The sequence below is a fragment of the Theobroma cacao genome, chromosome 6 (genome assembly GCF_053813885.1).
Source record: "Theobroma cacao isolate CCN51 chromosome 6, ASM5381388v1, whole genome shotgun sequence".
NCBI lineage: Eukaryota > Viridiplantae > Streptophyta > Magnoliopsida > Malvales > Malvaceae > Theobroma > Theobroma cacao.
In genome coordinates this window covers 31,429,938-31,443,465 of record NC_142644.1, presented here as the reverse complement: position 1 = coordinate 31,443,465, position 13,528 = coordinate 31,429,938, and the positions used below count along the sequence as shown (strand labels likewise).

At 36.2% G+C, this 13,528-nt stretch overlaps 4 protein-coding genes and 1 non-coding gene across 7 annotated transcripts; 1 reads left to right on the top strand and 4 right to left on the bottom strand.

Moving 5' to 3' along the window:
• Positions 1 to 162: 162 nt before the first annotated feature.
• ATCES1 (Alkaline phytoceramidase (aPHC)) lies at positions 163 to 2,978 on the bottom strand. Of its 2 annotated transcripts, none has more exons than XM_018123480.2 (3): positions 2,333 to 2,978; positions 1,351 to 1,696; positions 163 to 1,025 (listed from the first exon to the last, which is right to left on the bottom strand). In XM_018123480.2, the coding sequence occupies exons 2-3, from the start codon at positions 1,602 to 1,604 to the stop codon at positions 512 to 514; spliced, it is 768 nt and encodes a 255-aa protein (XP_017978969.2). In that variant the 5' UTR covers positions 1,605 to 1,696; positions 2,333 to 2,978; the 3' UTR covers positions 163 to 511. The 2 variants fall into 2 exon arrangements, with proteins under 2 accessions (XP_017978969.2, XP_017978968.2); XM_018123479.2 differs by having other exon boundaries at positions 2,267 to 2,975.
• A 410-nt stretch (positions 2,979 to 3,388) lies between these two features.
• LOC148762304 (small nucleolar RNA snoR109) lies at positions 3,389 to 3,503 on the bottom strand. Its single transcript, XR_016027315.1, has one exon. It is a non-coding gene; the product is annotated as a small nucleolar RNA snoR109 (small nucleolar RNA).
• A 543-nt stretch (positions 3,504 to 4,046) lies between these two features.
• LOC18597261 (Formyl transferase) lies at positions 4,047 to 6,389 on the bottom strand. Of its 2 annotated transcripts, none has more exons than XM_088807084.1 (5): positions 5,722 to 6,389; positions 5,377 to 5,488; positions 4,975 to 5,151; positions 4,705 to 4,831; positions 4,047 to 4,502 (listed from the first exon to the last, which is right to left on the bottom strand). In XM_088807084.1, the coding sequence occupies exons 1-5, from the start codon at positions 6,104 to 6,106 to the stop codon at positions 4,467 to 4,469; spliced, it is 837 nt and encodes a 278-aa protein (XP_088663210.1). In that variant the 5' UTR covers positions 6,107 to 6,389; the 3' UTR covers positions 4,047 to 4,466. The 2 variants fall into 2 exon arrangements, with proteins under 2 accessions (XP_088663210.1, XP_017978101.2); XM_018122612.2 differs by having other exon boundaries at positions 4,047 to 4,474; positions 5,722 to 6,384.
• Positions 6,390 to 7,565: 1,176 nt separating this feature from the next.
• On the top strand, positions 7,566 to 10,669 carry LOC18597260 (golgin family A protein). Its single transcript, XM_007026179.3, has 3 exons — positions 7,566 to 8,085; positions 9,288 to 9,461; positions 10,270 to 10,669. The coding sequence occupies exons 1-3, from the start codon at positions 7,717 to 7,719 to the stop codon at positions 10,414 to 10,416; spliced, it is 690 nt and encodes a 229-aa protein (XP_007026241.3). The 5' UTR covers positions 7,566 to 7,716; the 3' UTR covers positions 10,417 to 10,669.
• A 556-nt stretch (positions 10,670 to 11,225) lies between these two features.
• Positions 11,226 to 13,448, bottom strand: LOC18597259 (mitochondrial pyruvate carrier 4). Its single transcript, XM_007026177.3, has 5 exons — positions 13,291 to 13,448; positions 12,444 to 12,542; positions 12,194 to 12,246; positions 11,808 to 11,881; positions 11,226 to 11,420 (listed from the first exon to the last, which is right to left on the bottom strand). The coding sequence occupies exons 1-5, from the start codon at positions 13,343 to 13,345 to the stop codon at positions 11,369 to 11,371; spliced, it is 333 nt and encodes a 110-aa protein (XP_007026239.1). The 5' UTR covers positions 13,346 to 13,448; the 3' UTR covers positions 11,226 to 11,368.
• Between the last annotated feature and the right edge of the window lie 80 nt (positions 13,449 to 13,528).

The following is a 13,528-nucleotide window of genomic DNA, read 5'->3' as shown; positions in this document are numbered from 1 at the left end:
TGGAACCAAATCAACATAAGGCAAGGAGAAACCAGAGGTGCTTTGATCTGTATGTAATGCCGTCAAATTACCTTCATAAAAGGCATCATAAGAGAAGCGTGAATGCAAAATTCATAGCTTGGTTGAATAAAATTGAATATATAAACAATCTACAACAAGCCAAAGAGGAAATTTCAGCTTGATTAATGACCAAATTCAAGAAGAATTTAACAGAACCAAAATTCATAATTTGCCTAGTGTCCAATGGCAAATTTATCCTCAGCATTGCACATTCCACAAAAACAAACCTAACTATTAAGACACATCTAACAAAAGGATTTAAATATGGTACATCTTCTACTTGCACAAAGTAAATTTCAGTGAAATCCTGACCGAAAACTTGGATCATTAATCATCCTTTCAATCCATTCAGATGAACAAAAAATTTAGACTGACCTTGTCATTGCTTTTCTTGCCTACCTCCAACTGCGGGGAAAGGAAAACTATACTGCAGAATTTCCTCCTCAATTTGTCATTGAGTTTTTGGTTTCTCAATCTTCACATAGGGGAGAATGCCCATAAAATAGACAACTTTTGGGGACCATCCCCGTTGCTGAGCACGACAGAACATTAAAAACGTGTTTGCGAAGTAGCAAGTGAAACCCATGAAGACATGCCATAGGGCATGACCCTGAGGATTGATTGGCCATCTTGATATCTGTTTGCAAAATACACGATTGCAGAACCAGCATAAACTACCTAGGGAAAGAGTTGCCGTATACAACTTCACAAGCCGCTTAGCAGAGGCATCTTGGGTGTGAATGTAGTACTTGTACATTCGCGGGATACAGAGAAGGCAGAGAATCACATAATGCACCTTGAAGCCAATGCCAAAGTGAACAACGGAATGAACGACAGCAAAAACAGCACCATAGAGAAAAAGGAAAGTGGGCATTGTGCTGCGATAGTGCCAATCTGGAGAGTAAAGGATGTACATATATAGAAGCATCTCCCACACCATAGGAGTTTCATCACTCTGTTGTTGCCTGGAAATAAATTAAAGTAGTTTTCTTCATATGGAAATCAATCAAACAATTACCATCCCCGAATTAGATACCACTACAGCTTAAGGGAAAAAATACATATTGATGCATTCTATGTCTAAGTAAAGCACGCATGTCAAGAAAACTGTTTCTTACACCTTCCAGTTCCACATGAGCTCTTTAATCACACAAAACATTATTCCACATGATTATCAATTGATACACCAAAATGATTGAAGTCAGAGCATAAAGCAAAAATATTGCATTAGATCAGCCAACTATCTATAAATTCTGAACTACAGAATAAATAGCCAAGATTGTCACTTACACACTTTGCAAGGTGGCATGGTATAACATGCTTCCAATGGCAAGTATCATATTAGATACATGAAGAATGCTGAACCTTTTCTCAAACCTTTGTCTTACAGCATTTACAAGGCCAATGAGTGCTAAAAGAATCGTTGGGACATTTGATATGGTATTGTAAAATTCTGCGATATAAGAGGAGTAGGCATAATTCTTCTCCCGACACTCGGTAGTAGATGTGACAGGTCCCCAAAAGCTTGATATTCCATCTGCCATTCTCTGCTATAAATGCATACAATGGGGAATACACTCAATTGATCTCCTGCCTCAGAATGCTGCAGACCTCATAAACCCTTCAAAACCATATCCTGTAAAAAACAAGTTCCAATATCATGATGAAGCATTGGTGAAATAAATGGAAACACAGCATAATTACATCCTTTCATAAGTTAAGGGAAACAATTCTGTCTAAGCTAAGGAGAAAGAAATAAGCAACACCATAAAGATCAAATCGACAAATTTGCAATGAATGATATTCAATCTAAAAACCAAAAAATACATAAGCTGAACATTAAGTAAATCAGGCACTGATCAAGAAGCTTAAGCAAGGTCTCATTTTTACCAATACCCAAAGATTTCCATTGCTTAAGCTACATATTAAGCATTATCCGCCATTGACATCGCAACAACTCGAGAATTCCTTTAAGCAATTAAATCCAAAAATTCAGCTACATCACGCTACTATAACAAGAACACTCCAATTTCAGTACGAGGATATATCAAGATCCCAGATTACAAATACCCTTTACCCCAAATTGAATAACAATCACTTCCCCAACACAAAACAAACCACATCTATCAAATTTTGGTTTTACACTGAGTCAGAAATTTACTGAACAAGGAATAAAAAAACAGAAAAAGAAGAAGAAAAATCGAACCTTCTTAGCAGAGATAGATCTCATTATTCTCTGCTGGAATTAAATAACAAAGAAAACAAAGTTTACCCTTCAAAAGAAAAAAGAAACTAGGGATGACTGGGAATCCGTTTTAGGCTTTAAAGCATTCGAGGCAAAGAAAGAGAGATACTCCTTTTTCGTTTTTTTTTTGTTGCTGCTTTTTTGGGTTGATGCCTTTGAAACTAGGCAAGCCCATTACCATTGAAACTAGGCCTAAATCCTGAAATGGGCTTACTCTAATCTAGATTAGAAAAAAAGGGCATCTTGTTCTTGTTGATGGACAAGGATCAGGTTCATTGCTGCAAGTTGGAAGCTTTTCTCCATTGACAGCAAGATAAGCTTTCTTCCTCTCAATGTACCAAGCTGGAATAGCAGTTCCAATTAGCTTTGACTTAGTTCAAATGCTTAGGTGCACAAGCTCATGCTAAGGAAGCATCAGACTCAATTGACAACAATTATGGATTAGTTAACCTTCGTCATGAAAATCGTTTCAATCAGAAATCATCGTACCAAGATATAATCATTGGTTCATTGAACTTGGTCATTCTAAATCCAGTTTTGGAGGCAAAAATCTGGGTTTTCCATTGCTCATCTAAAACTTGTAACACTGGCAAATTCATGTCCACAATCCCTAGAATTTGATAATATTGAAAGTATTTGTTATCCGAATCCGATCCGATTATAAATAATAACTTTTTTAATTTTTATATTATCTTTTAGGTCCGTAGATCATCCAAAAACCTTGTACCATTCGATTATATATGGTTTTTTTTTTCAATTTAAAATGATTTACTCATTGATTTATTCATGTGATTAAATCATCACAAATGATTTTGATAACTTTAATTAAATATTTTCCAAAAAAATTCGAATTCACCATTTTTTTGTCAAATTAATTTACAAATCTTTTTTCGAAGAAAGAAAGGAAGAAGAAATGGATATAGTCACCGATTGACGCAAAACTGCAGAGAAGCAAACGCAGATTGCCTGGAAGGTGACCGATTTTTCGCTGTAAGAGAAGGGCCTCACGAAAAAGGCTAAATCCTATGCCATTCCACTCTTCTCTCCCCTTCTCAAGTACAGAGATTAATAGAAAAAAAGGGAAAATGTAAGAAGCTCGGTAAGCAGATTAGTCGACGGAGATTTCGATAAAGAAACCGATCACGACAACCGGCCAGTTAGCTTCTCAGCCATGTTTGATTCGATTTAGCTACAGCCGCTTTGGCAGGTCAAGATCAAGGGTACTATTCATTCACACCCTTCCCTTGGTACATGTAGCTTCCATTTTAAGTTTAAAAGGAAAAAAAAAAAGCGTTTTTAATAGATTTAAACAGAAGAACGAAACGCTAACCATCGAGTCCCTGCGTTGAATGAAACCCTAGAGGCTTTATGTTTATATAGGAAAAATCTAAATGAAAGCGGGGGTGGGGGGGGGGGGGGTAAGGAGGAAAGATCCCAGCCGCACATCGCTTTAGGGGATGGAGATGTGATCTAGTGTGACGCATCTCATCTTACCAAGATAAATCGAGCATAACTAAAAATTGGATGATTTTTAGTTAAATTTTAAATCATCTATTTATTCGATATAATAAAAAATATTCTCCAACCATGTAATAAAAATATGAAATTAATTTGAATCTTTATGTATATATAGCTATACAAATAATCGTAGATAAAGTTATAAAATGATGTAAAAATAGTTAATTTTATACCGATATAACTTAATCCTTCCACTTATTCAATTGATATTTAAGGAAAAAAATGAATTTAAATGCTCTATTTATTACCAGTAAATAAAATGTAATATTGCCTCAGACAAGTTCTATTTTCCAAAAACCTGAATTCTATTACATTTGCTAAAGAACAACAACTTCTGAGCAAATAAACAAGAACTTCCGCCCATCTTGAAGAACGCTTAAAGATCCTGATACATGCCATACTCACTTAGCAGTTACCAGATGCAATGCAAGGCTCTTCAGTAATGTAACGGGAAGGTTTCTAGTTTTAGGTTCAGAAGAAAAAAGAACAGGAATTACCCGTCCTGAAACATGAGAAGCAGCTATTGATATTATCCTGTTAGTAGTATTCTTTGGGGTTTACTTTGCTTCGAATGAGAGGGACACCGTCTTCTCTCCAAACTATCCGGTCTTCGCATAAAGCAGATGTGACCTCCACGTATAGTTTATGCTCCTATAAGCACCACACAATCATAAGAAAGCTGCCAAATCCAGAATGGACTTTTTATTTGCAGTGCAGGAGCATGAGCTTGATAGTAGCCATAACTTAATTTCATCACTGTCCTGCTAGCAGTTTACTATTGGAAAAATCTACTCATGATGTATTCAAAGTGAAGTTGATGGCAGCAAAAAGGTTTTGGCTAATGACTAGTTATCTTTTTTCAACATATAAAATCACCTTACCTCTCGAAGAACCCTAGCAGCTAACTCTTCTGCAGTGTCATTTGCAAGCACAGGGACAACTCTTTGCGCAAGTATCCGACCCGTATCATAATGCTCATCCACGAAATGTATCGTTGGACCAGAGTATCTAACCAAAATCCAAAAGAGCAAGAAAGCTTGACTACAAAGGGCTGATGAATTTCACCGTGCCACTAAGAACTCAATAGGTACAGAGTAGACTAAAAGAGAAAACGAATACTTGATAAAAGAAACTAAATACTGAAAATATACCTTGCTCCAGAAGCTATAACTGCTTTATGCACTTTCATACCATAATAGCCTTTGCCCCCAAAAGCTGGAAGAAGAGATGGATGGATGTTAAATATTGATCTGGGATAAGCTCGAATCAACTCCACGGGTATAAGTTTCAAATATCCAGCCAGAAGAATAAAGTCAACCTCGAATCTCCTGAGTAAGATAAAACATCATACATGAACAAGTGATTACCAATTCTGAAAGCAATAAGAAAATGCAAAGAAACTTTCTTCCAAGTCTTCACACTCATCTAGAGTTTCCTTCCGATTACATTACATCAAACAGTTCAATATCATAGAAGGACTACGTGTAACACGATAACAATCCATTTACAAATGCCAGATTCAAAATAATTAGTTTTTGAAAGAAGAACTCAACCTAAGAACATTAACAAGGTCATCTGGAGACAGAGCATCGGGTCCATCTTTTGTTTTTGGGAACAAAATAACTGGGATGTTTTTATCTCTGGCATATTGCGCACCTCCACAAGCTGCCATCACAAAAAATGAATTATATATAATTCGCACAGTTCCAAGAAAATTTTTTACCAAGCTCAAGGATTCAACATTTAAAATTGCAAGTCACCCACCAAAGATATATGAATTTGATTCAGAGCCTATGAGCATGATTCTATCAAGGGTATCGTGGGTTGTAAATTAGAGTAAGAACACTACCATTCTAGTGAATTGCAGAAGAGAACTACAAAGTTATGGTGAAAACTACCTTGTTTATTAGAGACCAGAACAACAACATCTCCATTGACAGAGCCCTCAACGCATGCTTGATGAATTGACCTGAAATTTGAGCCTCCACCAGAGACAAAAACTGCCAGCCTTTTCCGCTTAATCAATGTTGTTGAATCTTCCTTCTCAGAAACGACATTGCTTACTTTTTCTACACTGTTTTTACACTCTAACCTGCTTAGAGACCTTAACCTTTGTGAAGCTGGGGAACATTGGGGTCTAAAAGACACCCGATATTTCGATTTAATGAAACAAGAAGGATAAGAATGAGAAGGTGGTGATGAAGATAATGAATTTCGCGGGTTTTTTGGTGATGGGATTACTGATTTTGAGCAAAGCCCATAAAACAAGCTTTGCGTTCCCATTAAAAGTTCACAAAAATCCAGTGAAAAAAAACCAGAAAAAATTACAATAAAAGAAAAAAAAAGAGAGAGTTTGGAGGCTGCTAGAGAGAGAAGAGAGGAAGAGACGGAGAGTGAATGAGAGATTCCCTTCCGCCGGCCGCAGCGGTGTGAGGCAGAAAAAGGGAAAGGAAAAGAAGAGAAAAAGGAGAGAGAGGGAGAAGAAACCTGTCGCCGGCGACTGTAGAAAGTTGGGATGGCAGCTGCGGCCAAAGAATGAAGAAAGAAGAAGGGGAATATGAGAGAAAAAAGGAGGCGCGGCAGAAACTGCGTCGTTTTTAAAAATATGAAGAGGTAAAAAAAAAGAGGAGGAGGAAGGCCAGCCTGATCCATTCTAAGCCCAGTCTGGTTGGACTTAGGCCCAGTATACTTGGGTCAAACCAATAGTAATTGGGTTATTTCCTAATTTTGTTATTTTTATTTTGTTTATTTAATTTTTAATTTTCTTCACGGATTAAACTATAAATATTACTTTAAAATTTTATTTAATTTGATAAATTAAATAACAAAAGATAATTATTTTAAAAAAATCACCTAAAAATGAAATTTTTAATTGATAATTTGTCCAAAATGTGAAGCAACACCTATCTCAATTTCAAGTAGTTTGCAATTTGAACAATTATACGATATTTAGTTTGTGTTAACCTCAAATGAATAACATTTGTAAAATATAAAGCACCTTACTTTTATTTTTTTGAGGGATTAAGTAACACATCTACTTCAAATTTAATTTAATAAAATAAAATGCAAGATTCTTAAAGCTAATTTTTTTAATATCATAAAACCAAACTTCACCTTTTTAAATTAGATACCTATTGATTAATTAATTATCGAATTCATCTAAATTAAATAGAAGTGTCTTGAGAAATAATGATAACAATAATTTTTTAATTTTGGGTTATTTATCTCTTTAATGTGATTTTTTTTAACAAAAGATCGTTAATCCAAACTATTTTTCAAAGAATGCATGAACACAAAGATTGTAATTACATTTCTATTAGTATATAAAGTCAATTCTTGAATTTGATATCAAATTTTACGTGATTTCGTATCGATTAATTTAATTATTAAAAAAATAAAATAAATCATATCACTAAATATTAAATTAAAATAATTATATCTTTTGAATTTTTATATAATATGTTTTTTGAAAATAAAAATTTTTATGTAAACACAAAATGGTCAAAAAACTAGGAGAATTCTTTCCAAAAAAGAAGAAGAAAATGACTTCAAGCAATAGGAAAGGACCATCCAATCATTATAGAATCAACACAACAATAACAAGCAATAAAATTACCAAAACAAAGCCAGTCCGCAGTTTGAACGGTTCTGATGTGCCCTTTAAGTAGTAACCGTGGACTAGCAACACCCGATTTGACCCGAACTTTAAAACATAAAATGCCCAAAAGAAATCGATCCACCTGTCTGCTTGTGAAAAAAAGAAAGAAAGAAAGAAAGAAGAGGAGATCTAAAGAGAGGGAGGGAGAGAGAGAGAGAAACAAAAAAAGAAAATTCCCTTTTAATTGAGAGGTGAGTCACGGCAAAATCGCCACCGATCTAACGCGGACGAGTTAATGGAAGGAGTGGGGGCTCGACTCGGGCGGTCCTCCACTCGGTACGGACCGGCTGCGGTGTTCACCGGGCCGGTAAGGAAATGGAAGAAGAAATGGGTCCACGTTTCCCCATCTAACAACGGCGGCAGCAGCAGCAATAACAGCAACAGTAATCACTCTCAAAATCACCTCAGCAGCAATGGTACTTCTAACGGTAATAACGGTTCGCATCTCGTCCTTTTTAAGTGGACCCCAATTTCGCAAAGCCAAAACAACAACAACGGCAATAACACCAACAACAATTCCAACGATGGCAACAACAGTTCCTCCAAGGACGATGCTGCGGCGGCGCCCGAGGAGCCCCCGAGGCGGAAATTTAAATACATTCCGGTATTTTCTTCCTTGGGTTTTCATCAATTTCGATGTTGGGATGTGATACAGAGTTTTTATATCTGCGTATATGTTCTTTTGCTTTCTTTTTAGTGTGTTTAGTTGCTTGGTGGGGTTTTAGTGTGAATTAGGATTTGAAATTACTCGATCCGTGAGCTGGGGTTTTGGGTTAACAGTGTCTTGAGGGTTTTCTTTTGTGGTTAGATTGAAGGGAACTACGAGTTACCTTGCTGTGGATGCTTTAAAGCTTGTGGAAAAGAAAAAAAGAAAAGGATTTTTAGGATTTTTTAAGACTAATGTGACTGACGGATAGAGAGAAAGTCCAAGCTGGGTAATTGAGCTTTTGCTACTCCTATACGTTGACCCTATATCATGTTTATTATAGTCTATTTCTTTGATCATTGACTGAAAATTTAGGGGATGAATGTTTCCCCGTAAAATTGTTGTTCACTTATTTTTGCACCGGGTTGGATCCATGTAGAGTTTTCATTCTTGCTTAACTCTTGTCAATTTTATAATTACCAAAGATCTTTACCTGGAATTGTTGCTTGCTTGTCAGAAAATTTTTAATTGCATAGCTAATTTGGAAATTATGTATAAAGGATATGTAGATTGCAGCCTGAGGTTTGGAAATCTTTTGAAACCAAGAATATAATGATAGTGAAACTGTTTGAGCGGAGATAGAAAAAGGAAGAGGGTTGATACTTATCTCCCATTTCTTTTTTCTGACTTGTCTTAACTCTAACCACATCCTTTGCATTTGCTTTTAAGTTGTGCGTGGTTGTAGTAGTGCTTAAAACTATCGGATCTCGTCTAATATGTGAAAGAATATTAGCATGACACATGGCATATGAAAATCTTACTGACAACCTATTCCACTTGGCATTTGGCATCACAAGTCTTGCCTTGGCGCCATTTTCCCGTTAAAATGCACATTGTACAATTTGTTGTTTGGGTTGTCAAATTATCACATGGGCGTGATGCACAATGTTTATGCCTTTGTTCATATCAACACAGAGAATACATGCTTTTGAGTACTTGTAATTCTATATAAAGTTCTGGACTAGATAATCTGAAAATGGCAACATTGATAGGTCTGCCAAACTGCTTTATATAGCAAATTTTAGGTGGAAATAAGTTCTAGGATACTCTGAAATCAGATCCTGTGAACATATAATTACTTTGACTGCTTCCACATGCAGATTGCTGTGCTAGAGGAACAGAAAAAAGAAGCTGCAGAAAATGAGGCTGACGAAAACGTTGATGATGAAACTAAACAAAGCGAGGCTGACCCTAGCGCACCAGAGCCAACCTCCAGGAATGATGGTTTCGATGAAAAACCTGACATTAATGATGTACCTATGGAAGAAAGTCAGGTGAGTAGCTAACTGCCATTCTAGATCTCTTTTTGATACAGGAGTATAATATTAGATTATTATTATTTAGGCATTATAGGTATAATAAAATTCTTCTATTACTTGTATTAGGACTTTAAGTTAGTCATGTTCTATTTAGGAATAGAACACTTATTTTATTTAAATCTCTTATTAATCATTCTAATTGTATTAGATAACTAGAAGTAGAGTTTTATTAGGATTTGGACCTATAATACTATAAATAGGATCCTTAGGCTTAGTTATGAGACATTCAGAGTTGAGAGTTAATAAATAATATTTTTTTAAGTAAGAGTGCTTATTTCTCTAGGCTCTTTTATAGAGTAAGAGGTTTTAGTATCTTTGGCCTAGCCAACCAAAGTGGGATTTTGGCTATTTTTTACCTTAGTGGGGTTTTTAATCTCGCCACGATTAGTGTCTTTCATAACGCCCAGGTGTCTTTACAACGCCCGGCATCACTTTTCCTTGGGGGGGCAGGGATGGTTTAGAACGAGGACTCTTGCTTTGAGTTCTTTAAGAAACTAATACATAAGTGGCATTCCAACACACTGATATGTAGAGATAGTAATGAAACTGAAGTCAATTTAATGGGGACTATTTATTAGAGGTCCTCCACTTTTGTAGCACTATTTTCATGTAACTGACAAAAGTCTATACTAATTTTGGAATGCTACAAGGAATAGTTTCATTTTCTACTGATTATCCATATAAAGAATGACTTTGAAAATTTGCCCTTATGAGTTGAAAGGCTTCCCTCTACTGTTGGCTTAACTTCAATTTTCTGTCTCAGGAGGATAATAAAATAGTACGACAAGATCTGAATGAAAGCACTTTGGATTTGAGTTTGGGTTTGACAGCCCATGATGGTGAATCTGATTCAAAATCAAAACACGATGGACAGTTGGAAAGAGTGAAATCAAGCAACGTCGGGAGATGAGTGTAGCTGTGCAGGTCGATTCAGCTAATATAATGATGCAGATGACAAGTAGACATATTGGCCAACTTGTTTACGCATATTTTTTTAGAGATTCAATTTTCCCTTCGGCCTTCTATCTTGCTGTTGGTTGTCTTAAGCTAAATGCATTCAAATGGCTTATCATGTACTTTTAGTCTTGATACTCCCCTGCTGAGCTGATTGCAAACTTGTATTGATTGAGAACAGAGTGACAATCTATTTTTTGTTGGACATCCGATATTGTTCTTCCCCTCACCCCTTGGTTTTGTAGGACACCTTGGGACAGAATATGTTGGACACACAGATTAAATTGGTTCTCTCAACAGCTTTTTATGGAAATATTTCTGACTGAATATTTTGTATCCATTATCAAAATGGACCCAGCTGTTACGGTACTCTGGTGACGTGCCTACCAAATGTATTGGAGTGTGTATAGCAGGTCAAATTCATTAGAATGGCAGGGTATCTTAAGCTAGTGGGATTTGGGTTAAATTCATGGATTAGCACAAGCAAAGACTGGTTGAAAATGCCCTGGTTCTCGGCAAAGAACCTGGCACGTTGACTCCATTAACAGTTGTGTGCAACAATAAGATTTACCCAAAGCAGCATTAAGAAAGAAAGATTTAACTCTCAGTCAAGCTTCATCTACTAAATTGCAACGATCGAAGCCTGCAAAGCAATCCAATGATCTGCAGTAATTATTACTCAATCAGAAATTTTTAACAGTTCAGTTGCTCAATATCTCTTGATGGCTCTAAAATCAGAATGACAATCATCAAGAAGTTAACAAATTTTCACAACAGAGTATGCTTGAATAATTCAAAGCCACAGAGGCAAGCGTCAAGGACAATTGAACTTTAATTAACTGCAAAACAAGGAAGCAAAATGACTGATATTTCCCCAGAAAACAAAAGGAGTTTGGAAGATTTCGTCATCATTCTTTTACAACAGCTGGCTCTGCCTTGGCCTCTGCAAAGTGGTCATGCCTGAACATGGAGAAAAAAACATATAAAATTGTGCATCAGAGGGCAGCCATATCAAATAAACGGCAATGACAACCAAGCAAGAGAATGGAGGAAAGATCATGGAAACGAAGTTTGTGAAAAGTTCTCAATAGTCTACAGAATAGAAGCCTATGATTTTACATAAAAAGGCAATTAGGGTTTCAGGTTCTTAGTTAACATCATCATTAAGGTGGAAGAGAGGAAGTATATATAATTTAGCCAGACATACATCACATATCAAAACAAGCATTTGTTGAAAAAATTGAAATAAGAAAGATCTCTTTGCTTGATCTGCCAATAGATCCAAAGCATGCTGCAAAAGTTTGAATACAGGAGGGGAAACAGATATCACTAGTTGAGTTGACTCACTGTATTTTTCGTGCTAGTTGGTATAAGCCCGTTCCTGCCATAACAATGTTTACGCTAAAGAGATTCCAGTTTTTCTGCAGTTTAGAATCAAGGAAGGACTGAGAAACAAAAGCAACCCAAATCTCCACTGTACAAATTATGTTGTGAGCCGAATCATGAAGAGAAGTGTAAAAGGAAGAAAAAAGGTTGGTATTAAGGCAGTGATCTAGGTGAGCAAATAAACATCCTTCATCTCCATTTATCTCACCCCAGCTCTTTTTCTTTTCTATTTCTTCTAATAGGGTATGAATCTGCATGTACACGTGTTTTCTTCACATATTTCTCTTGATAATGTTAAATTTCTGGATTGTTAGAAGGCAGGTAGTCCAATCAATCATCAAACTTACAGGAGTGATTACAGTGCTGTAGCGCGACCAGATAATTCCAGTGCAAGTAACCGCTGGGTAACAGATAACAAGAATCAGAAAACTAGAAGAGGATTGCACCTTGATGTAGAAGTAAAAACGTCAAAACTTGATACAAGAAATTAAATAAGTCCTGAATATACAGCAGCACCCATGAAAGTACAACAAAAGGCAGTGAGACATGTGCAACGCACTGATAAATGTACATTAAAGCTCAAAAACCATCACATACCAACTTGCTGAGGGTAGGAAAGATTTTCAGGTGGTTTAGAGAAGTCTGCTACATTGGCTATGCTAATCCCCCATTTAAAGGTTGGTGCCCAAAAGTGAACTGCAATGAAACAACCATTAGTTTATGCACACTCTAAGAATCATCGATTCTGTAATCTAAATGCCAACCATTCTTCACTCGGTATGTAATAAATTCAATCCTATCCTCATATTCGAATGTCATGAACTCATGGAATATTGCTCTTCTTTCTCCATGGTGCAACCTTCAGCTTATCTTAGCTTCCTCCATTTTTGAGAATCTATATGGCTTTGTTTGTTATCATATAATTTTTGAGAACTCAAAATCTTGAGTTCGGTATTTAGAAGAAGTGAATCTATCAGGGCATTCAAATTATGGGAAGCTCAACTCTTTGCACCAAATCTATATTCTGGTAGCAGCCTCAGTTTGAAACCAATTAAAATCTTCAGCAACATATACAAATAAATAAAAAAATATCACCATTACTAGTTTTCTTTACCCATCAAAGTATAAAACCTTATCAGGCTATACGTTTCATACCTCTAGTAAAAACAGATCAAAGAGAAATCCAAATATCAAACGACAGTTTAGAACTTCAGCGACCCAAATTCTAAAATCGAAGCAAAACATCCAACGTTAGCTCATAGAAAATCTTAAGACCCAAAGCACCGATCTTGTCGCCGAGAAAAACGATTTATGAAAAAACAAAACGAGACGAATTGAGACTTTTCCTTTTTTAGCAAATCGAGTAAATGACCATAAAGGATCTATCAAGACGAGGACTTTTATATGAATTATCGGATTAAAACAAGGGAGCGAGTCCACTCACTGGTTTTGGGTCCGGCTGGGTGGTTCCATAGAGCTTGGAGCTTGGAGGACGCCATGGATGATTCAGCTCTTTCTCCTTCTCTCTACAGAATTTTTGGTCTAACAAAAAAAAAAAGGGATTTTTAATTTTTTGGTTCAGTAAATCTTGATTGGTAGCTTATATGTGCTGCACGTGATAGTTCATGCATCAAGTCTTGCCACGTGCGTACTGTGGCCTTTTGACTCTTGATGACGGTGTT

What these genes read in the sequence shown, in the direction of transcription:
- LOC18597261 (XM_018122612.2), bottom strand. Translation starts at nt 6,106, where the DNA reads ATGGGAACGCAAAGCTTGTTTTATGGGCTTTGCTCAAAATCAGTAATC. An exon ending in GACCTTGTTAATGTTCTTAG is followed by an intron (nt 5,152 to 5,376) that starts GTTGAGTTCTTC and finishes TATCTTACTCAG; the next exon opens with GAGATTCGAGGTTGACTTTA. An exon ending in CTGCTAGGGTTCTTCGAGAG is followed by an intron (nt 4,475 to 4,704) that starts GTAAGGTGATTT and finishes TGGTGCTTATAG; the next exon opens with GAGCATAAACTATACGTGGA.
- ATCES1 (XM_018123480.2), bottom strand. Translation starts at nt 1,604, where the DNA reads ATGGCAGATGGAATATCAAGCTTTTGGGGACCTGTCACATCTACTACC. An exon ending in CATGCCACCTTGCAAAGTGT is followed by an intron (nt 1,026 to 1,350) that starts GTAAGTGACAAT and finishes ATTTATTTCCAG; the next exon opens with GCAACAACAGAGTGATGAAA.
- LOC18597260 (XM_007026179.3), top strand. Translation starts at nt 7,717, where the DNA reads ATGGAAGGAGTGGGGGCTCGACTCGGGCGGTCCTCCACTCGGTACGGA. An exon ending in GGAAATTTAAATACATTCCG is followed by an intron (nt 8,086 to 9,287) that starts GTATTTTCTTCC and finishes TTCCACATGCAG; the next exon opens with ATTGCTGTGCTAGAGGAACA. An exon ending in TACCTATGGAAGAAAGTCAG is followed by an intron (nt 9,462 to 10,269) that starts GTGAGTAGCTAA and finishes TTTCTGTCTCAG; the next exon opens with GAGGATAATAAAATAGTACG.
- LOC18597259 (XM_007026177.3), bottom strand. Translation starts at nt 13,345, where the DNA reads ATGGCGTCCTCCAAGCTCCAAGCTCTATGGAACCACCCAGCCGGACCC. An exon ending in CCCAGCCGGACCCAAAACCA is followed by an intron (nt 12,543 to 13,290) that starts GTGAGTGGACTC and finishes GTTTCATTGCAG; the next exon opens with TTCACTTTTGGGCACCAACC. An exon ending in ACAGCACTGTAATCACTCCT is followed by an intron (nt 11,882 to 12,193) that starts GTAAGTTTGATG and finishes TCTAAACTGCAG; the next exon opens with AAAAACTGGAATCTCTTTAG.